Genomic DNA, 22,226 nt, shown 5'->3' on the forward strand with positions numbered 1-22,226 from the left:
ACTGTGCCGATAATCAGGCCATTACTATCAGAAACCATCATTTTTCATGGGGGGGGGGCATGTTTGCTTACATCATTGTTTTGCAGGTTAATGTTTTTTTTAATATTGCTCCTGAGTTAATGTTGGTGATCAGTTTGAATGTATTATTTATTGATTTTATGTAATTTTATTTTTCTGTACCATATGGTTTGACATGGTCAGTCAAAAAAAATGTGTATAGTTTAAGGATTTAATTTTATTTTTGAATTTTAGATGCACTTTAGATCTTTTCTGTTACAGTTAATAAAGCTATTCTTTGTTGTAAGTTGGTCCATATTTCTCTTTTTTTAATTCTCTTATACGTTAATACGGATAGTGTTATGCAGAGATGTGCTTATAACAATTTTATAGACAAATGATACTATTTATAGTCACGGGGGGGAGGGGGAGCGTGAGATGTTACTTACTTACTTACTGGGGGGCATGACAGAAAATAATTGAGAAGCACTGGCTTACATTAACATTTCATCGACAAAATTCGCTTAACACTTAAGATTTGACAATTTGATAATTTGAAAAAGAAATAATAGACCCACATGGGGAGTGATCAAAAGTAGTGATTTTGTGTTGGAGTATGAAATTGTATGGTACCTGACAGAAGATGATGCCACAGTATGCATTTCCACAAATGTGATTTTCTTTGTGCGATGGAACACAGGGGAGTCTTCATCTGAGAGTGAAGAGATGGTTAACGCACTGGAGCAAGAGGTGCTTCCCGTGTGCTCTAATAATTCACGAGATACAGGCAAATCTGAAAGATGAAGACAAACATTTATATCAGATCCAAAGTGCATCCAACGCCTGAAGAACATGAGCTCAAATGCATAAGAAATGCTGAAATCAATGTGACACTCACATTGCTTTGCCAAGTAGGCATCAATGCCACTTCTCAGATACACACAGCCATCACTCTCCATCACAAAAGAATCAGTCAACTTTGCAATTTCCCTCTGACAAGCAAGAATGCAAATATGATTACAATGGCACGGAACGAATAAAAAGAAAACACAATACAGCATGTGCCAGTGTTTTAACAAAACCAATTCTGCCTGCTTACCTCTACCTCCAAATCCAAGCTTTTAAGGGTGCAACTTTCACTCATCATGTCATGGTAAAACAGCAACAAAATTACCTGGAAATATAAGAGTAGATCAGACTTTCTCTATTATATTATTATTCTCTATTATAATGTGTGTTGCACACTAGATTCACACTACTGTACAATAGTAGTGTTCCTTGTTACAGAACAATGTTCAAGAGCTGGTTTAAATACAGCACATACAAAAAAAAACAATGTAAGACAGCTATAATATAACATACAATAGAATGCAAAACAGCTTTCCCCATAAGTACCTTTGCAATTTCCACAGTCAGGTTGATTCCATTTCTTATATTGTCCCAGGACAATGGTGTATCTTTAGTTGGACTAAATCTGCAATCCTCTGCCAACAGTAAGGTATTAAGGTCAATAATGGTTTTCAGATACCAGTTACAAAGTGGTTGGTTATTTTTAGTGTTGTTCCGATAGCGTTTTTTGGCTCCCGATACCGATACCCAGCTTTGCAGTATCGGCCAATACCGATACCATACCGATACTTAAGGTTTTTTTTCCTCAACATGAAAAAGCTGTCCTGCCATTGGTTCAGAGCATTCAAGGGCCAATAGGATATCTTAGATCGGCATGCAGTGAACATGTCACATATCAGTGAATGTTGTGCACAAGCAAGACACAAGATGCTGCATCCAAAATCCTATATTAGCGTTAGAATTAATGGTATCGGCATGTTACTTGTATTAGCGTTGGAATTAATGGTATCGGCATGTTACTTGTGAGTAGTCACCGATACCACTGTTTTTATGCAGTATCGGCACCTTTGCCGATACCAGTATCGGTATCGGAACAACACTAGTTATTTTGCCGTGACTGGCAGCTCGCCACTAAGGGTTTTGGTGTGAACTGATAAAGAACTACAAGTAGGCCTATAAATTCTAGTGGTCATGGGTGCTACTTTATTAATATCAAGGGTTCTAATACGGCTCTGTAGCTTCTCAAAAAAAAAAAAAATTCGTTTCACATTTTTATTGAATTAATAGTTTATACAGTTGAGACTTACATCGCGCCAACAGCCACAGCTGCCTCTTTTTACGAAGCTTTTAGTTTTAATTTGTCACTGAATATTGCCCGTTCGAGTCCAGCCTTCCTGGGTGGAGTTTGCATGTTCTCCCCGTGCCCGCGTGGGTCTTCTCCGGGTACTCCGGTCTCCTCCCAAATTCCAAAGACATGCATGGCAGGTTAATTGGGTGCTCCGAATTGCCCCTAGGTGTGCTTGTGTGCGTGGATGGTTGTTCGTCTCTGTGTGCCCTGCGATTGGCTGGCAACCAGTCCAGGGTGTCCCCCGCCTACTGCCCAGAGCCAGCTGAGATAGGCGCCAGCACCCCCCGCGACCCTTGTGAGGAATAAGCGGTCAAGAAAATGGATGGATGGATGGATGAATATTGCCCTTTATCGGCATTACCAGCCTACTATGTAATTCATAGGTGTCAAACTGCAGTCCTCGAGAGCTACAGTCCTGCAGGTTTCACACTTTCAACACAGCTGATTCATATTTAAGCTCATCAGCGAGCACTGCAGGAGCCTGATAATTATCCTGATCATTGAATCAGGTGCATTGGAGTAGAGAAACCTTGAAAACATGCAGGACTCTGGCCCTCAAGGACTGGATCTTGACACATGTGATGTATTTGATTCATAACATCGAGATCAAAATTACGGTTTGAAGAATTTCTTAAACATAAAGGTCTCATGATGATTTTACAACACTGCAAAAGCTCAGAGTTGCTGTAGATAGGTGTTTCATAGCGATAAAGTTGATGTGACTTTGCAATGCTAAGTGCTTGGGAGGCGTGTGTACTGTGTATGACCAATCAAAGCCGTTCACAGCAAAATAACGCTAGCAGGAGAGTTGCCGGTCACAGCAAAAATGAACACCATCTTTCAGATAAGGCATTAATTGAAAAATACAGTCAGAAGGTACAACTGAAAATTTGATATGCATTTTCATTTGGGGGGGCAAAAAACTTCCAGATTAATTTAATTCCCTGCATTGGCTCAACTTTGGCACACTAGCAACTTGGGCAACACCCAAAGTATTGTGGCACACCTGCCTGCCTGCTTGCTTGCTTGTCTGATTGACTCCCTCACTAGAGTTACAGTACTGTGACAACTACAACACATTTGTATTGAGGAAGGGGGGGAAAAAATGAAAAAAAAAAAAAACATGCACAGGCAGATCATGACAGAAACTCACTCTCCACAAATTCTTCAATGAGATTAAAACGTTCCTCGGTTGAATTGGTTAAAGGCGGGTTTGGTTCCTTTTTCCTGAAATGAAACGGAAGGAAAACAACAGTAAACAACAGAGGCTATGTTCTGAATAAACATAACTACTAATGCACTTACAGTTTGTAAACGACACGAAGCAGTAACTCGCCGTCTTGTAACTCTTCGATGTTAATTTCTCGATTGGTCAATGTAATATTATTGACCTGAAAACAGCATGGAGGAGGTCAGGTCAAAGACTTTGACTAAATGCTCGAGACACATTGGCGTCACCCTACCCAGCTAAGTAGAGCCTTAACGCCCAGATTAATGAGGGTCATCTCGGCGGCCCCTTCCTCTCAATCCGGGAGGGAGAAAGAACTGGCTGTCTTGGGGAACACACACACACCCAAATACATCCACGATAAAATGGTCGTCTTCTGTCTGTAAGGTTAAACATCTCCGTTAAACGGTACTGGCTATTTGCCATTAACGTGTCAAAGATAGAGAATTGTTGTTTTTAAAACCGACTTACCCCAATAATCAAATCAGTAAAGCTTCACTCAACGTAAACACAGGACTGCTCACTTTAAAAACATGCAGTGTACTGGGACTGTATGCAACAGTTCAACGGTCCCTCGACCGCGAACACATTTTTAAACAGGCTAATACAAGTTAAACCAACCAATCAGATTCGCTGAAAGCAGCGTCACAAAACAAACGACTATGATTGGGTAGAATTCCGGAAGTTGTTCGAGAGTTGCGCTTGTTTTTATGACCTAGGGAGCCAGGAGTGAAAAAGCGAGACGGGGAATGTCTGGCGAAATAGCTTAAAACAAACAAACAAAATCGCCCATCCATCCACCAACTTATCCTCACCAGGAACCAAGGAACAATACCTCTACTCGAACAAAAAATAAATAAATACACTTTGATATGAACTGAAGATATGTGTGACTTTTTTTTTTTTTATTGACAAGATATTTATTCATACAGTACAAAAATAGTCATTTCAGTTTACATGCCTTACATAGACTGCGGTCAGGCCAGCCGCCACTCGAAAAGACGAAGTCAAGCCAGCCGCCCCAACGATTGTTAATACTGTGCATTACGGTAACGTGCCGACGTGCCCCTGCGTTGGCCACCTTCAAAATAAAAGCTGAGCAACACCTGGTTTATGGTTTAAAATAAAGAATCATAAAAAAACAACGGTTTGTTATTCCAGAACCAGACCAGTTCTGAGGGACACTACACCACCCCAGGTATCCAACCAAAGTACTTTCAACAAAATCTGATGTTGCATTTCAAAATAAAACTGTTTTGAAAAATTTATTTTCTGACATTAATCCCTGTTTTCAAAAAATCATTAAAAATTCATGGTTTGTTATCCCAGGACCAGACCAGTTCTAGGGGACACTACACCACCCCAGGTATCCAACCAAACTACTTTGAACAAAATCTGATGTTGCATTTCAAAATAAAACTCATTTGAAAAGTTACATCTTGACTATAATCCCTGATTTCAAAAAATCATTACAAATTCATGGTTTGTTATCCCAGGACCAGACCAGTTCTGAGGGACAGTACACCACCCCAGGTATCCAACCAAAGTACTTTGAACAAAATCTGATGTTGCATTTCAAAATAAAACTCATTTGAAAATTTTAATCTCAACTATAATCCCAGATTTCAAAAAATCATTAAAAATTCATGGTTTGTTATCCCAGGACCAGACCAGTTCTGAGGGACACTACACCACCCCAGGTATCCAACCAAACTACTTTGAACAAAATCTGATGTTGCATTTCAAAATAAAACTCATTTGAAAATTTAAATCTAGACTATTATTGCTGATTCAAAAATTTTGAAATGCAACATCAGATTTTGTTCAAAGTACTTTGGCTGGATACCTGGGATGGTGTCGTGTCCCTTAGAACTGGTTTGTTCCTGGGATAACAAACCATGAATTTTTAATGATTTTTTGAAATCAACAATAATAGTCGAGATTTAAATTTTCAAATGGGTTTTATTTTGAAATGCAACATCAGATTTTGTTCAAAGTAGTTTGGCTGGATACCTGGGGTGCTGTAGTGTCCATCAGAACTGGTCTGGTCCTGGGATAACAAACCATGAATTTTTAATGATTTTTTTTAAATCAGCAATAATAGTCTATATTTTATTTTTCAAATGAGTTTTATTTTGAAATGCAACATCAGATTTTGTTCAAAGTACTTTGGCTGGATACCTGGGATGGTGTCGTGTCCCTTAGAACTGGTCTGGTCCTGGGATAACAAACCATGAATTTTTTATGATTTTTGGAAATCAGGGATTATAGTCGAGATTGCAATGTTCAAATGAGTTTTATTTTGAAATTCAACATCAGATTTTGTTCAAAGTACTTTGGCTGGATACCTGGGATGGTGTCGTGTCCCTTAGAACTGGTCTGGTCCTGGGATAACAAACCATGAATTTTTAATGATTTTTTGAAATCAGGGATTATAGTCGAGATTGCAATGTTCAAATGAGTTTTATTTTGAAATGCAACATCAGATTTTGTTGAAAGTACTTTGGCTGGATATCTGGGGTGGTGTAGTGTCCCTTAGAACTGGTCTGGTTCTGGAATAACAAACCGTTATTTTTTTATGATTCTTTATTTTAAACCCTAAACCAGGTGTTGAGCAGCTTTTATTTTGAAGGTGGCCAGCGCAGGGGCACGTCGGCATGTTACCGTAATGCACAGTATTAACAATCGTTGGGGCGGCTGGCTTGACTTCGTCTTTTCGAGTGGCGGCTGGCTTGACCGCAGTTTACAACGTGTATTTTATAACAGTTCCTACAGTGGAGCGCTGAATTCTATGGGGTTCCATTTGTACCAAAAAATAGTCGTCACGCCCATGGAGCATTTGCCAGTGGCTGTCTGTCATATAATGATGTAACATTTATGTTTGTGCATATATTATAGCTGCATGGTAATTCAGTGTCAATAACTCGCGGAGTCTCGCGAGAGAGTTGTGCGCAGGCGCGGGGAGTTCGGGTGGTCAATAAAGAAACGTGTTAGAAAGACGAGAGCCTCTTTTGCCGTCTTTTACATGGTGTCAGAAGTGAACTAGAAACAATGGCAAAGTTTACTCCTCCGATGAGCTTCCCCTTCGATAAGCCTGGTGAGTGGCCAGACTGGAGGCAGCGTTTTGTGAGATTTAGGACCGCTACGAAACTCGACAGAGAAGATGGCGCGGTGCAAGTAAGCAGCCTGATTTACGCCATGGGTAGCGAGGCCGAAAACATCTACAGGTCGTTTGCCTTCAACGAAGAGGGACACACGAATGACTTTGAACGGGTGCTTGGCAAGTTCGATGAGTACTTTGTGCCGCGGAGAAACGTGATACATGAACGAGCATGTTTTCACCAGCGGGCGCAACGGCCGGGTGAGAAGGCGGAGACATTCATCCAAGCCTTGTACGAACTGTCGGAGCATTGTGACTTCGGTGCGACCCGAGAAGAGAATATCCGCGACAGGATCGTCGTGGGAATATTAGACAAAGAAGTTTCACGTAAGCTGCAGCTGACAAACGACCTGACGCTCGCGCTGACCATTGAGACCGTCAGGCAGTCTGAGGAAGTGGCGTCTCAAATCAGCATGCAGGGAGAGACATCGGTCATGGTACGTGAAGTCACTAGCAAATACCAAAAGCGCACCAAAGGCCACGGTAAGCAAAGAGAAGGACATTATGGACAATGTGGCAAATGCGGGAAAGCTAGGCATGACAAAAATGAAAATTGCCCCGCTAAGAAATCTGTGTGTAACTCGTGCAACAAAGTTGGACATTGGAGCAGAGTGTGTAGGAATAAGAAAGCGGTGAGTGAGGTCACAGAGCAGGCAGAACAGCAGCAGCAGCAGCAGCCATTTTTCCTAGGGGCTGTGACGAAACCAGAAGGGGCTTCTGAGCAATGGGCCGTCAAGTTGTTACTGGGATCTGCACCAGTTGTGTTTAAAATTGACACAGGGGCAGACGTGAACGTCATTTGTGAACAGACCTATCACTCGCTTCACGAAAACACACAACTCCAGCCTGCTGATATTCCACTCGACAGCCCAGGGGGGGAATTGCAGTGCTTAGGGCAGATTCAAAGCACAGTAAGCTACAAGGGCAAAACTTACCCAATCACAGTCTATGTTATCCGTGGGCGCACAGTGAATAACCTCCTCAGCCGACCAATGTCAGTGAAGATGAATTTGGTGAGGAGAGTGGATGAGATGGTGACCAACCAAGGCCACATTCATGCATATGGTGAGCACGGGACCTTAAAGACCGAACCAGTGAAAATACAACTAAAAGACAATGCTCAGCCATATGCTGTGCACACAGCACGGCGTGTTCCTCTCCCGATGATGCAACGAGTGAAGGATGAGCTACAGAGGATGGAGCAGAATGGCATAATAGAGAGGGTTACCCAGCCCACAGACTGGTGTGCACCCATGGTGCCAGTCCTGAAGAAAAGTACAGGCAAAGCCCGCATCTGCGTCGACCTTAAAAGGCTGAATGAAGCTGTTAAAAGAGAACGGTACATTTTGCCTACTGCAGAAGAGATCATCGCTAAACTAAGCGGAGCTACAGTCTTTTCCTCTCTGGATGCAGCCAGCGTGTTTTTCCAGATACCCCTCCACCCAGACTGCTGTAAGCTCACTACGTTCATCACACCGTTTGGCCGCTTCAACTTCAAACGACTCCCGTTTGGAATCACAAGTGCACCTGAGATCTTCCAGAGGAAGATGATGGAGACTCTTCAGGGCCTGCAAGGTGTGGAGGTCTTCATGGATGATGTCCTGGTGTACGGGGCCACAGAGGAGGAACATGATGACCGCTTAGAAAAGGTAATGCAACGCATTGAATCTGCTGGCTTAAAGCTCAACAAAGAGAAGTGTTCAATCAAACAGAGCCAGCTGAGGTTCCTTGGACACCTCATTGACGGGTCTGGTATCCGGCCCGATCCCGACAAAGTGGAGGCTATTCGGCAGCTGTCACCACCAGCTGATGTGAAAGAGCTGAAGAGGATTTTGGGAATGGTGAATTACCTGGGAAGGTACATTCCAAACCTCTCTACGGTGGGCCAGCCAATGCATGAGCTCCTAAAGAACGATGCTGTATGGACATGGAGTCATGCTCAACAAACGGCTTTCGAGAACATTAAACACATGCTAACAACTGCACCGGTGCTTGCCTACTACGACGTGAGCAAGCCAACAGCTGTGTCGGCTGACGCAAGTAGTTTTGGACTGGGTGGTGTGCTACTCCAACTCCAAGGAGGTCACTGGAAACCAGTAGCATATTGCTCCCGCAGGCTCAGTGATGCAGAATCTCGCTACGCACAGATAGAAAAGGAGGCGTTAGCAGGAGTCTGGGCATGCGAGAAGTTTGACAGGTACCTTAATGGGCTGGAACAGTTTAAGCTCATAACTGATCACAAGCCGCTTGTGCCTCTCATTAATAGCCGGAGCTTGGACAATGTACCCTTACGTTGCCAGCGTCTCCTCATGAGGCTCATGAGGTTCAACCCCGTCGCCGAATATGCTCCTGGGAAAACCCTGATTGTTGCGGACACGCTGTCACGCAGCCCGATTACTAACATTAGCACATCAGATGAAACGCACAGTGATGTGGCCTGCTATGTGGCTAGTGTGGTGGAAGGGGTCCCAGCATCTGCAAGCAAGTTGGATGAAATCAGGGTAGCAACAGCCGCTGATACCGAACTGCTTTGTGTGACATCGCTCATAGAGAAAGGATGGCCTGAGCACATCAGTAAAGTGCCAGTAGATGCTAGAGCGTATGTTCAAGTCAAGTCTGAGTTGTCAGTGCACGATGGCTTAGTTCTGAGAGGATGTAGGATTGTTGTGCCACGATCGATGAGAGATGAAGTACTTCAGAAAATTCACGAAGGACATCAAGGCCTTATCAAATGTAGGCAGAGAGCAGGTTCATCAGTGTGGTGGCCTGGACTTTCGTCAGAAATAAGCAAACTTGTGACATCATGTCAAGTGTGTCATGAAATGAGAAGAACTCAACAGAAGGAGCCACTCCTATCCACACCGCTTCCGGAGCGACCCTGGAAGAGAGTAGCTATGGACCTCTGTGAATTTAAACAACACCACTACCTTGTCGTCTCAGACTACTATTCGAGATTCATTGAAATACTACATCTGCCATCCACAACAAGCACGCAAATGATCAAAAAGCTGAGGTCAGTTTTCGCTAGATTTGGAATTCCAAACGAAGTAGTAAGTGACAATGGTCCCCAGTTCACAAGTACTGAATTTCAGGAGTTTGCGAAGAAACTCGACTTCCAACATTTCACGTCCAGTCCTCATCATCCGCAGGGCAACGGGCACGCAGAGAGGGCTGTGCAGACGGCGAAGAAGATTTTGAAGCAGGAGGATCCTGTCATGGCGCTTATGTGCTATCGAGCTACTCCCTGTTCCACCACAGGGTACAGTCCGGCTGAGTTACTGATGGGGAGGAAAATCAGAACAACACTCCCGACCCTGGAGAGAAACCTCAGACCAAAGTGGCCCAGCAGGACGGCCGTGGAGGAAACAGACAAGAAGGAAAAGGCGAAGCAAGCTCATTACTTCAACCGTCGCCATGGAGCCAGAACCTTGCCTGCCCTACAGCCAGGGGATCAGGTATATTCCAAATTGGACCATGAGAAGTCTTGGTGTTTTCCGGCGGTGGTCTCACGGGAGAGCACGACACCAAGATCGTTCATCATCCGGACGTCACAAGGGGCAGAGTTGAGGCGGAATCGCCGTCACCTTCATCCTGGGCCAGTTCCCCAGCCTGTTCCAGCAGCACCCGAGGAATCCAAGGCAACAGACACCCACTCTGCCAGCACCGACATAGTGGACACTGTTCCTGTTCGTCAGGGTGTGTTTACATCCTCAGGTTCCTCACCTACTCAGGTGGTAACCCGTTCGGGGCGAGTGAGCAAACCTGTCAACAGGCTGGACCTGTGATGGCAGCGAGACACATGGCCTTTGGGGGGGGAGAAGGAGGAAATGATGCGAAAAGGAGAATGGAAATTTGAATGTGAAAAAAAAAAAGAGAAAACTACAAGGAGAAAATGTTGGAAAAGTTGAAATTTGTGTTGGTTTTGACAATGTTGATATTATTTGTATGCAGAACTAATTTATGTTGGTGCAAATTTAAGTTGACTCATTTCTTTAATAGAAGAAACAATGGTACATTATGCTAGTGATAACTGGTATCTGCTGTCCAGCATAAGATTTATTTTGTTATTGGAAATAACACAAAAGAGGGGGAGATGTCATATAATAATGTAACATTTATGTTTGTGCATATATTATAGCTGCATGGTAATTCAGTGTCAATAACTTGCGGAGTCTCGCGAGAGAGTTGTGCGCAGGCGCGGGGAGTTCGGGTGGTCAGTAAAGAAACGTGTTAGAAAGACGAGAGCCTCTTTTGCCGTCTTTTACAGCTGTCTAATATGCGTTGCCATGGAAACAGACTGTTGACTGCTGAAGCCAGGAAAACGTCGCGCTAAACGCTTAGCTAGGGACAAATTGCGTTGATTTGTACGTATACATTATATAGTGTCTGCGTTTGTGGGTGTGTGTGTGTGGGGGGGTGTGTAAGCGTATGATAACGGAGAAGTTTAAAAGAACTTCATTGATGTAAAAAGCGCTTAATTACCCTAGTTTTCCTTGGGTAAAACTGTGAAAACTTTTGTTTTGTTTTGTTTGTTTGTTGTTTTTGTTGATGTTGTTTACAGATGAGATATGATGTATGGAGCTCCAGTGGATTTATCTTTTAAAGCCATCAGCAGCTTAGCAGGTAGAACATTTATTGATCGACTTAAAAAAACAAACAAAAACAAAAAAAACAAAAAACGTACTTTTATCCCATAAGAACCCACGGTGATGCCAGTGTAACAAACACTTTGAACCCCCCAGTCTCTTTGTTATAAAACGCTATGTCTGACTTTATCCCATTAAAACCCTAAGTGACGCATACTCAACATCCTGGAATGAAGACCATGTGATAGTCATGTGACTCTGTCAGGAACTGACTACTCCAATCTCTGGTCTTCCCAAAAAGAATATTTCAGTCCTACAGCTCCTTCAGAACTCAGCTGCACGTGTGCTGACGGGGACTGGAGGGCGGGAGCACATTACACCAGTTTTAAAATCGCTGCATTGGCTCCCCGTGCGTTTCAGGATTGATTTTAAGGTGCTTTTATTAGTTTTTAAATGTCTTAACGGTCTTGGCCCATCTTATTTATCTGACTTGCTTTTACCCTATTACCCCTCGCGGCCTCTGAGGTCTTCTGGCAGCGGCCTTTTAACTATTCCAAAGGTGAGGACCAAGACACATGGTGAAGCTGCCTTTAGCCACTATGGTCCTCACCTATGGAATGGCCTGCCAGAGAGCATCAGGTCTGCAGAGAATATTTATCTTTTTAAGAGGAGGCTTAAGACTTACTTTTTTTAGTTTGGCATTTGATTGACCTTTTTTATTTTTATTTTATTTTATTTTATATATTATTATTTTTATTTTTTTATCCCCTTTTATTTATTTAACTTTTAATCTATATTGTCTTGTAGCTTTGTTTTTATTTATTTATTTTTTCTACCGTGTTTAACCGTTTTCTTTTAGTTTTTAAATGTTTTTATTTGGTAGTTATAAAATTTTTAGCTCCAGTGTTTTCTCATGGGGGAGCCTCCACAGTGAGAGGGATGCTTGGTCTTCATCCATCTCACTGTGGATGAACTCCTCCTGGGTGCCTTTCCTTACAGGGTACATCTGTGCCCCGCCATGTTGTGGTTTTCATGTGTTTGTTGGGTTTTGGGTGTGTCTGTGGGTACGATCATGGGGATGGGGGGGCTTTTTCTTTCTTTTATTTTATTGCATTATGGATGTCCAGCACTTTGATTTGCATTTTAAATGTATGAAAGGTGCTATATAAATAAAGTTGATTGATTGATTGATATGGTGGTATGGCTGGTGTGTTAACTTCATAGAAGCAGACAACATCAAAGACCTGTTATTTGATGCTACAGGTCATTTCAAACTCATTTGACAGTTCCAAAACTTTGTTTACATGTCCTATAGTACACTCAACCTGGTCTCACCAGATTTATTGAAGAAACTAATATCAAACCAGGTATTGAAATATCGCTGTGTCATACATGTCACATTGGGCTAAAGGCCGTAAAATACGAATGAAAAATTGATGTGACATGTTTGTCACAATAACAAAATTGGTAATAATCTGCCCAATCTATTTAGTGGAATCTGGTATTATTCAGTTGAAGTATGTTCTGCTTGTCAATTAAAAGTGTACTGAACAAATAGAAACCTAAAATAATGTGAAAGTGAAGCATTGTTTGGTATGCTAATATGATGCTAGCAGTTTTATTATCCTATGCTTATCCTATAAAAGAAAATATCTAATTATTGTGTATTCTGCACTGGGAAAACATCTTTACTTGGCATGGGAGGTGATGTTGTGGTCAAGCTGTGTGAAACTCTCCCATCAGACCAAAACTACAAAGTGTTTGCTGACAATCTTTTTTTCTTCAGCACCACTGGTACTCAAACTTCTTCAGCAGAAGGATATAGTTTTTGGGAACTCTGCATGGCAATTGCTTGGCTGGGTGTCAGCTTGAAGATGATAAAAGTCATGCCAAGAGAATCAGAGGATCTGTTGATGCCAGGGTGGAAAAAGAAGAAAGGCTGGTCATTGCCAAGTGGTATGACAACAAATCTGTTACCCTGATCTCATCCTACCGTGCAGTTGAGCCTCAAGATAATGCTCGACGCTGGAGCAAAGCAGACAAGAAATTTTTGGAGGTCAGAAGACCAAACATAGTGAAAGAATACAACACATTCATGGGAGGAGTAGATCTCCTTGATTCATGCATTGCAAGGTGCAAGTACCACATGAGGTCACGGAGGTGGTACCCCTACTTGTTCTGGCACACCATCATGTTAGGTCTGTGCACACAGCACGGCGTGTTAGGTCAACGCTTGGTTGATCTACCGCCATGACTGTAAACTGCTTGATGTCAAAAATGTACTGCGACAAAAGAGCTTCCAGGCAGAGGTTGCCACTAGCCTCATTCTTTTGGAGGCACGAAAAGGCCGACCATCACTCAATCCTACATCTTCACCACCACAATCACGACCGCCAAAAAGGGTTCGGCTTGGAGTTCCAGATGATGTTCGCTCTGACCAAGTTGCACATTGACCTGTGAAGTGTGACAAACTTGCCCGCTGCAAGCACTGCAAAGTCAGTGCAACAACCACTCTGTGAGAAATGTGATGTGCATCTTTGCTTCACTGAGGAACGAAACTGTTTCAAGTCTGACCATCTTGTGTAGGCTAAAACACTTTTTGTTTTTTGTTTTGCACAACTTTTGTTTTTCGGGTCTGTTGTTCAGTTCTTTGTACCCATGGTAGCTTGCTACGAACGCCTCCAAATATGCAGTATTATTTATTTTTGATACAGTTGGCAATTTTGTGACAAAGCAAAACTGAATAATTTTATGTAAAACTTTATTAAAGTCACAGCTACAATATATGTTGTTGAAATGCAAGTAAAAGGCACTTTTCATGTAACAAGGACTAAAAACTTTCATGTTTACTTAATGTCAAATAAAAAATATTGTTTACCACTAACGCCCAATGTGATATATATGTAACAATACAGATCTTTGGTATGAAAAAGTGTTATACTGAAAAAAACATCAGAAATGTGTTTTATGTGGTCCACTTGGTCTGTTAATATATTCCAAATAATTTTCCTTCAACGAAAAATGGGTCTGGGTTCTTATGGGTTAAATGTTTAGAACGAATTTTAAATTTCTGATTCTTTGACAGCTTTACGTTGCAGTGTGACAGTTTTTAATCCAGTTACTACTAAGAACGCCTATAATATTGTATGCTTCATTTGTCATGGTTCGGTTCTCAGCCTGTTGTGCTTTTGTGTGTGTGTGTTCCAGTGCTACCAACGAGGGGGGCGTTCCCCAGCCCCGCACCTGCATCGCGTTTGCAATCATGGCTTTAAAAGGACTCCGAGCAGCACAGCCAGCTGTCGGATTATTATTTGCTCATCTTCATGTCCAAGTGTTCTCCGCGTTTCCCTGTTGGTAAAGTTGTTTGAATCTGCCGTCGTCTTTAGTTTACTAGTATTCACGTGTGTGTTTCCGCGTCGCCTTTTGTTGTTATTCTCGTGTGATTGATTCCGTGTGCATTTCGTGTCGTCCTTGCCGGTTGCAAGTGATTTTGTTTTTTCTAGTCCTTGCTGTTAGCAAGTGTTTTTTGTTAAGTTCGTTCTCCTTGCCGTTTGCAAGCGATTTTGGTTATGTTAGTTTTCCTTGCAGTTGCAAGCGTTTTTTGTTACATTCGCGTTCCCTGCCTTTTGCAGGAGATTTGTGTTTTCCAATTCCTCCTTGCCTTTTGCAAGTGTCTTTTGTTATTTCCGTGTCCCTCGCCTGTGCGCAGGGACACCACTGTAAATTTCGCTTACTTGCCTGCGAGCAAGCTTTGTTTCCTCGGTGCATCCAAAGTGATTAAACGAGATTGTTTTCCTCCTCTGAGCCTGCCTTTCTGGGATTCGTTTTTCATCGACTCTGCTGAGTCGTGTCAGAATAATCCGACCATGGATCCCGCAGACTCAGAAAAGGTGAGACAGGCATTGACCAGTCAGGGGCAACGGGTCGGGCAAGCCGAGACCACCTTGGCCGGTCTTCAAGAGGTGGTAGGCCGGCTTGCTCGTCGTTGTGAGGAGATGTTCGGGAGGCTTGAGCAGCTCAGTTCCCGCCCGGAACTTCCGCGTTCGGACACTGCCATTTCGGCGCTCCCGGTTACACATAAAGAACCCGTTTTGCCCCACCCGTCACGCTACGATGGACAGCCTGGAGGTTGCGGTCAGTTTTTGCATCAGTGTTCGCTCATTTTCGACCAGCAACCTTTTACTTACGCCCGTGATCAGTCCAAAGTAGCGTTCATTATGAGCCTCCTGTCTGGTCAAGCCGCTACCTGGGCTATGGTGGTGAGCAACGCGCGACCAGACCTTCGGTCCTCTTTTTCCAATTTTGTTGGTGAATTTCAACGCGTGTTCGATCATCCGGTTAGGGGGAGAGAGGCCGGGGGTCGGTTGCTTGATTTAGTACAGGGGGAAAGATCGGTCGCTGATTATTCAATCGAATTCCGTATTCAGGCCGCCGAGAGCGGGTTTGGTGACTGTGCTTTGCGGAGTGTCTTTCGTCGAGGACTGAATACACAACTCAAGGATGAACTGGCAGTCCGCGACGACACGAGCTCTTTAGAAGGTCTCATTGAACTAACGATTCGTTTGGACAATCGTGTACGGGAACGTGGCAGAGAGCGGGCTGTTGAGCGGCGTGGAGCAGCCGTTAGCAACGACATGTCCAGACTCTCACTCGACGTCACCGAAGCACGCACCCTCCCGGGATCCCCGGACAACGGAGTGGAGCCCATGCAACTGGGTGGTGGACACCTGCACCCGGAGGAGCGTCGTCGCCGATGGGTCGCTGGTGCCTGCCTGTACTGCGGTCAACCGGGACATCGAGTGGCATCGTGCCCAACGCGACCCCCACGCAAGACGCGGCCGACCGCTCGCCTGGGGGGACGTGCCGACGTGCCCCTGAAGTCCGTGAAGGAGGCAAATCCGGGTAAGCATGAACCGGGGGGAACCGAACCATGCCCGCCGTCGGGGTCTTCTCTCAGAGAAAGACGACTAGAGTTGTCGGGGGAGCTGTCTGGATACGGGTTGAGTGTTAGGGTGAGTGCGTTGATCGATTCCGGGGCAGATGACTGCTTCATAGACCCGTGTGTGGTGGAAGCTTTAGGAAGCCCGGTAGAGACTTTAGAGAAGGTCAAGGAGGTCTTCGACCTCAACGGGCACCTATTGGCGGAGGTACGACTGTCTACCGGTCCTCTGACCTTGAAACTCTCGGGAAATCATGAGGAGAGAAGGAGATTTTTTGTTATGCCGTCCCGTTCTGCGCCCTTAGTGTTGGGCCTTCCATGGCTAAGAACGCATAATCCGGAGATCGATTGGGAGAAGCCGGCTTTAGAGAACTGGAGTCCCTTCTGCCATGCCCACTGTCTGAAATCGGCAGGAGGGACTACATCGGTGCAAGCAAATTCAACTCCAGAACCGGTATGTCTCGATAACGTTCCCGAGGAGTATCGTGATTTAAGTAAGGTCTTTAGTAAAGATCGGGCACGAGCATTGCCGCCTCATCGTCCGTATGATTGCGCGATTGACCTGATTCCCGGTGCCCCATTGCCGGGTTCACGTTTATATCAGGTGTCCCAGCCGGAGCAAGACGCTTTACGGGAGTACATTAATGAATCGCTAGCGTCTGGTCAGATACGCCCGTCCAAGTCTCCCGTGGGAGCTGGTTTTTTCTTTATCGAGAAAAAAAGACAAGACACTCCGCCCTTGCGTCGACTATCGTGGTTTGAATGAGATCACGGTTAAGAACAAATATCCCCTTCCCTTGCTGGACTCAGCGTTCGCTCCATTGCAGTCGGCCCGAATTTTTACTAAGCTAGACCTGCGAAGCGCCTATCATTTGGTGAGAATACGGGAGGGGGACGAGTGGAAGACTGCTTTTAAGACGTCACTCGGACACTTTGAATATTGTGTTATGCCTTTTGGTCTGACAAACGCCCCAGCAGTATTCCAATGTCTAATTAATGACGTCCTTAGGGACATGTTGAACACTTTTTGCTTTGTTTATCTCGATGATATACTGATTTTCTCACGCGACATTCAGGAGCATAGGCAACATGTTCGCCTGGTCCTCCAGCGCCTCTTGGAAAACCGGCTCTATGTGAAGGCAGAGAAGTGCGAGTTCCACGCCAAGTCTGTACAATTTCTGGGATTCATTATTGAGGGAGGGCAATTACGGGCGGATCCGGTAAAGACTCAAGCCGTGGTCGAGTGGCCGACTCCCAAGAACCGAAAACAGCTACAACGATTTTTGGGATTCGCTAATTTTTATCGTCGCTTTATCAAAGATTATAGCTTACGGGCTGCCCCCCTTACTAAACTGACGTCAAGTAAAGTACCCTTTAGGTGGTCACCTGTTGCGGAAGATGCATTTTTGAAATTGAAACAGCAGTTTGTAAACCCGCCAGTGCTCATCCACGCTAATACAGATCTGTCTTTTGTGGTCGAGGTTGACGCGTCGGATTCAGGAGTGGGGGCGGTCCTGTCCCAGCGGTCGCCAGAAGACGGGAAGCTCCATCCCTGCGCCTTCTTCTCCCGGCGACTGAGTCCAGCGGAGGCGAACTACGACATCGGGAATAGGGAACTTCTGGCTATCGTGCTGGCTTTACAAGAATGGCGACACTGGCTGGAGGGCGCCAAGGAACCCTTTAGGGTGCTGACGGACCACAAGAACCTGGCATACCTTCGGTCAGCCAAAAGACTTAACTCGAGGCAAGCACGTTGGGCCTTACTTTTCACGAGGTTCAACTTTGTTGTGGACTACCGCCGGGGATCCCGGAACCAGAAGCCGGACGCCTTGTCCCGGATCCACGATGCGGCCACGCCGGAGGCAGGAACTGAACCGATCCTACCCGCACATTGTTTCGTGGGGGCAGTTCGTTGGGAGGTCGAGAAGCGAGTCACTGAAGCCCAGGAAGGGCTCGCAGTGCCGGAGGAGTGCCCGGCAGAGAAACTATTCGTTCCTGACCCGGTGCGGGCTGACGTCCTACGGTGGGGTCACACCTCACGAGTGGCATGTCACCCAGGGATCAACCGGACTCTTGCCCTGATTAGCCAGCGGTTTTGGTGGGCCGACATGAAAAAGGACGTCACGGAATTCGTCAAAGCATGTACCGCTTGTGCGTGCGGGAAGTCGTCCCACCAGCCGCCGATGGGACTACTGAGGCCGCTACCCATCCCGACGCGGCCTTGGTCTCACATCTCGTTGGACTTCATCACCGGCCTCCCCCGGTTAAGGGGAAACACGGTAATCATGACCGTGGTCGACCGGTTTTCGAAACTGACTCACTTTGTTGCTCTTTCCAAACTGCCATCATCCTGGGAGACTGCTCAACTCCTCGTCCGTCATGTCTTCCGTCTTCACGGCATTCCGGTGGACTTGGTGTCCGACCGGCTTCCTCAGTTCATCTCCCAGGTCTGGAGGAAATTCTGTAAGCTGTTGGGCGCCACAGCCAGTTTGTCTTCTGGATATCATCCACAAACCAACGGCCAGACGGAGAGGGCCAACCAGGACCTAGAAGCAGCTCTACGATGTGTGTGCCTGCACAACCCGGAATCCTGGTCATCGCACCTCTCCTGGATCGCGTACGCCACGAACACTCTGCCGTCCTCTGCAACCGGTCTCTCACCCTTCAAGGCGGCGTACGGCTACCAGCCACCTCTGTTCCCTTCTCAAGAAGGTCCCATCGAACTGCCCACCATCCAACACCACCTCCGGCGGGCCCACAAGGTATGGCAGGAGACACGAGCGGCGCTATCTCGCTCAGCGGCCCGCAATAAGGAGATTGCGGACCGTCGGCGACGTCCGGAGCCCACTTACCAGCCAGGAGACAAAGTCTGGCTCTCATCCAGGGACTTGCGCCTGGCAGGGTGCTCGAAGAAACTGGGTCCGCGCTACATTGGTCCCTTCGAAATACTTACTGTCATCAATCCTGTGACTGTGAAACTCCGTCTTCCGCCTTCTCTCAAGGTGCATCCTGTGTTCCACGTTTCCCTCCTTAAGCCTGTGACTCCCAGCCCACTGAACCCGCCTGCACCCGCTCCGCCTCCTCCCCGAGTGGTCGATGGGGATGCTGTTTACACGGTCAAGGAAATCTTGGACTCGAGGTGCAGGGGCCGGGGCTTCCAGTATCTGGTCGACTGGGAAGGTTACGGACCGGAGGAGCGGCAATGGATCCCCCGCTCCTGGATCCTGGACCCGTCTTTGCTCGACACTTTCTACGCTGCTCATCCTGATAAGCCAGGTGGTCCGCCAAGGGGCGTCCGTTGAGGGGGGGGTACTGTCATGGTTCGGTTCTCAGCCTGTTGTGCTTTTGTGTGTGTGTGTTCCAGTGCTACCAACGAGGGGGGCGTTCCCCAGCCCCGCACCTGCATCGCGTTTGCAATCATGGCTTTAAAAGGACTCCGAGCAGCACAGCCAGCTGTCGGATTATTATTTGCTCATCTTCATGTCCAAGTGTTCTCCGCGTTTCCCTGTTGGTAAAGTTGTTTGAATCTGCCGTCGTCTTTAGTTTACTAGTATTCACGTGTGTGTTTCCGCGTCGCCTTTTGTTGTTATTCTCGTGTGATTGATTCCGTGTGCATTTCGTGTCGTCCTTGCCGGTTGCAAGTGATTTTGTTTTTTCTAGTCCTTGCTGTTAGCAAGTGTTTTTTGTTAAGTTCGTTCTCCTTGCCGTTTGCAAGCGATTTTGGTTATGTTAGTTTTCCTTGCAGTTGCAAGCGTTTTTTGTTACATTCGCGTTCCCTGCCTTTTGCAGGAGATTTGTGTTTTCCAATTCCTCCTTGCCTTTTGCAAGTGTCTTTTGTTATTTCCGTGTCCCTCGCCTGTGCGCAGGGACACCACTGTAAATTTCGCTTACTTGCCTGCGAGCAAGCTTTGTTTCCTCGGTGCATCCAAAGTGATTAAACGAGATTGTTTTCCTCCTCTGAGCCTGCCTTTCTGGGATTCGTTTTTCATCGACTCTGCTGAGTCGTGTCATCATTGGGGAATTATGTTGTTTTTATGCTCCATTTACCACCAAAATTTAAATTTTAAACGATTGATTAAACTTAAAGCATAAACTTTCAGCACTGCCTGATGTTCATTATTTATCTACATTTCAGATGCAGAGTCAGAAGAACCAAGCAGAGGTCTGCGGCCTTTAAAGAGAAATTTAATAGGAAAATTCCAGAGTGGCTCCCTTCGTCTTAATAACAATCATATTACAAACCTTTGTGACCTTCACAAGACTATTAGCCACTTCCTGGCTGAACCATCACTGCTCGCCTGGTTGGACCTTTCATTCAACCACATCACAAATATAGACAAAGTAAGCTCTTTTTTTGTACATTCAATTTCACACACATGTTCACGGGCTTTTACTAGTACTACCATGTAATATGCAGCATAAGTGTGGGCTTGTGTGTGTGTTCTAGGTTTTGTGTGAACTTCCACAACTGCGGGTGTTGTATCTTCATGGCAACCGTATTTTTACTCTATCAGAGGTAGATAAGCTACAAAGTCTCTCACATCTACACACCATCACCCTACATGGAAACGTCATTGAAACAAACAAGGCCTACAGGTTAAAAATAAATTAATGTTACTTTTCTTCTTTGGTATTTTTAAAGCTATTTTAAGCATACTTTTATTAGTTTTTCGTTTGTTTTTAAAGGACTAGTAAATTTACTCAGAGACTGCATGTTTTAGTATTTTGTATGTAATTGATGGGTCACTAGTCTGGGGTGTAAAATGTCCTCCAATTTTGGAATGACCCTTCTTCTATGTGTTTTTGTGTATTTTTGTAAGATTGTATGTCATGGAGGTTATGTATTCTACATAACTTTATTATTATTATATTTGTTTTTCATTCAACTTTTCTTCCTAAAGGAAACACGTGATATCTACTCTACGTGGATTAAAGACAATGGACTTCAGTGTTGTGACCCCTCAGGAGCGAGCCTTGGCTCAGATATGGAACCGCAGTAGCAACACAGGCAAACGAAGTATGGAAACACTTCCATGACTGTGTTCAAAATCACAACCGTGTAGAGCTACATCATAGAGACAAACAGCCACTCTGTAAAGTTCTGGGTGGGAACTTCCACTGGTTCTTGTATTTTAATGCTGACGATATTATACTAACAATAATAACCAGACGGCTGCATTTTCTCAGTTGATCTGTTCACTGGATGCCAGAAAGATCGAGTACACAGCTGCAGAGCCCTCTTCCTTTTTTTTTTTTTTTTTTTTTTTTTTTTTTTAAAAAGAGCTCAGAATTGTTCATTCGGTAGTCTTACCGATTCAACGTCTTGTCATCATTGCTTTTTTTTTTTTTTTTTTTTTTGCGTTTGCGTGCGTGCGTTTGCGTGTGTGCGTTTGCGTGCGTGCGTGTGCGTGCGTGCAAATACGTATAAATTTATACTCATTCATTCACCTAAAACCTTATAAATATCCCATTACCCTTCGCCTTAACCAGGTACTTCAGAATCTTGCCAGAGTCGTGAGGTTTAAATGGTCAGGAGACCAGAGAAAAGGTCAGAAAAAAAAAGAAATAAAGAGAAAAGAAAGGTAAATCAAAGTGAAATCCAGCACCGACCAAACACTTCCTGCCTTCCCCATGATTACAAAATCAAAGTCTTACGCCAACCCCGGAAGCCTCTAAATTCCAGCAAATTTAGCGAGATCTCAAGAGCCCAGAGGAAAAACTAAAGAGAGGAAGGAGGGAAGGATCGATAAGGCAGAGTGAGATCCATAGAAGCCAGTACATCCAATCCATCAAAGTGAAGTCCAGCACCAACAAGACCCCTCCTGCGTGGTTACAAAACCAGAGTCTTATGCCAACCCCAGAAACCTCATACTTCTAATAAATTAAGATCTCAAGTGACCAGAGGAAAAACTAAAGAGAGGAAGGAGGGAAGGATAGATAAAGCAAAGTGAGAACCACAGACACCAGCACCAACTGATTCAAGGGGCTGTGGGAGGGAGAGGGTACTTCTGTTGAGTTTCAGTAGATGCTGGTGCGACGGATCTGGCATGCATAAGGACCACCACCAAAGAAAGAAGCCGTCAACCGCGGTCCCAGCAAAGCGAGCACTCCCCCCCCCC

General features: G+C 45.0%; 2 protein-coding genes across 9 annotated transcripts in view; one reads left to right on the forward strand and one right to left on the reverse strand.

Annotated features, from left to right (window-relative positions):
• Window positions 1–4,002, reverse strand: part of LOC144032865 (uncharacterized) — a 17,351-nt gene extending 13,349 nt beyond the window's left edge. For 6 of the 7 annotated variants that reach the window (XM_077540357.1, XM_077540356.1, XM_077540354.1 and 3 more), the window contains exons 1-8: window positions 3,894–4,002; window positions 3,658–3,802; window positions 3,500–3,585; window positions 3,348–3,421; window positions 1,393–1,481; window positions 1,097–1,171; window positions 896–989; window positions 631–790 (exon numbers count right to left, since the gene is read on the reverse strand). In XM_077540357.1, coding sequence (XP_077396483.1) covers window positions 631–790; window positions 896–989; window positions 1,097–1,171; window positions 1,393–1,481; window positions 3,348–3,421; window positions 3,500–3,585; window positions 3,658–3,699 — 620 coding nt within the window. In that variant the 5' untranslated portion in view covers window positions 3,700–3,802; window positions 3,894–4,002. The remainder of the gene's footprint in view (window positions 1–630; window positions 791–895; window positions 990–1,096; window positions 1,172–1,392; window positions 1,482–3,347; window positions 3,422–3,499; window positions 3,586–3,657; window positions 3,803–3,893) is intronic. The other variant, XM_077540351.1, reaches the window with a different exon arrangement.
• Window positions 2,724–21,331, forward strand: lrrc51 (leucine rich repeat containing 51). Of its 2 annotated transcripts, none has more exons than XM_077540375.1 (5): window positions 2,724–2,811; window positions 11,144–11,205; window positions 20,243–20,448; window positions 20,555–20,703; window positions 21,009–21,331. In XM_077540375.1, the coding sequence occupies exons 2-5, from the start codon at window positions 11,151–11,153 to the stop codon at window positions 21,142–21,144; spliced, it is 546 nt and encodes a 181-aa protein (XP_077396501.1). In that variant the 5' UTR covers window positions 2,724–2,811; window positions 11,144–11,150; the 3' UTR covers window positions 21,145–21,331. The 2 variants fall into 2 exon arrangements, with proteins under 2 accessions (XP_077396501.1, XP_077396502.1); XM_077540376.1 differs by lacking the exon at window positions 2,724–2,811 and adding an exon at window positions 10,899–10,946.
• The last annotated feature ends 895 nt before the right edge of the window (window positions 21,332–22,226 follow it).

This window comes from Festucalex cinctus, chromosome 13 (genome assembly GCF_051991245.1).
Source record: "Festucalex cinctus isolate MCC-2025b chromosome 13, RoL_Fcin_1.0, whole genome shotgun sequence".
NCBI classification, from domain to species: domain Eukaryota; kingdom Metazoa; phylum Chordata; class Actinopteri; order Syngnathiformes; family Syngnathidae; genus Festucalex; species Festucalex cinctus.

Excerpts from the sequence above, each read along its gene's own strand:
- lrrc51 (XM_077540375.1), top strand. The coding sequence starts at position 11,151 with ATGATGTATGGAGCTCCAGTGGATTTATCTTTTAAAGCCATCAGCAGC. Across the intron at positions 11,206-20,242 it reads AGCCATCAGCAGCTTAGCAG|ATGCAGAGTCAGAAGAACCA; the intron begins GTAGAACATTTA and ends TCTACATTTCAG. Across the intron at positions 20,704-21,008 it reads GAAACAAACAAGGCCTACAG|GAAACACGTGATATCTACTC; the intron begins GTTAAAAATAAA and ends TTCTTCCTAAAG.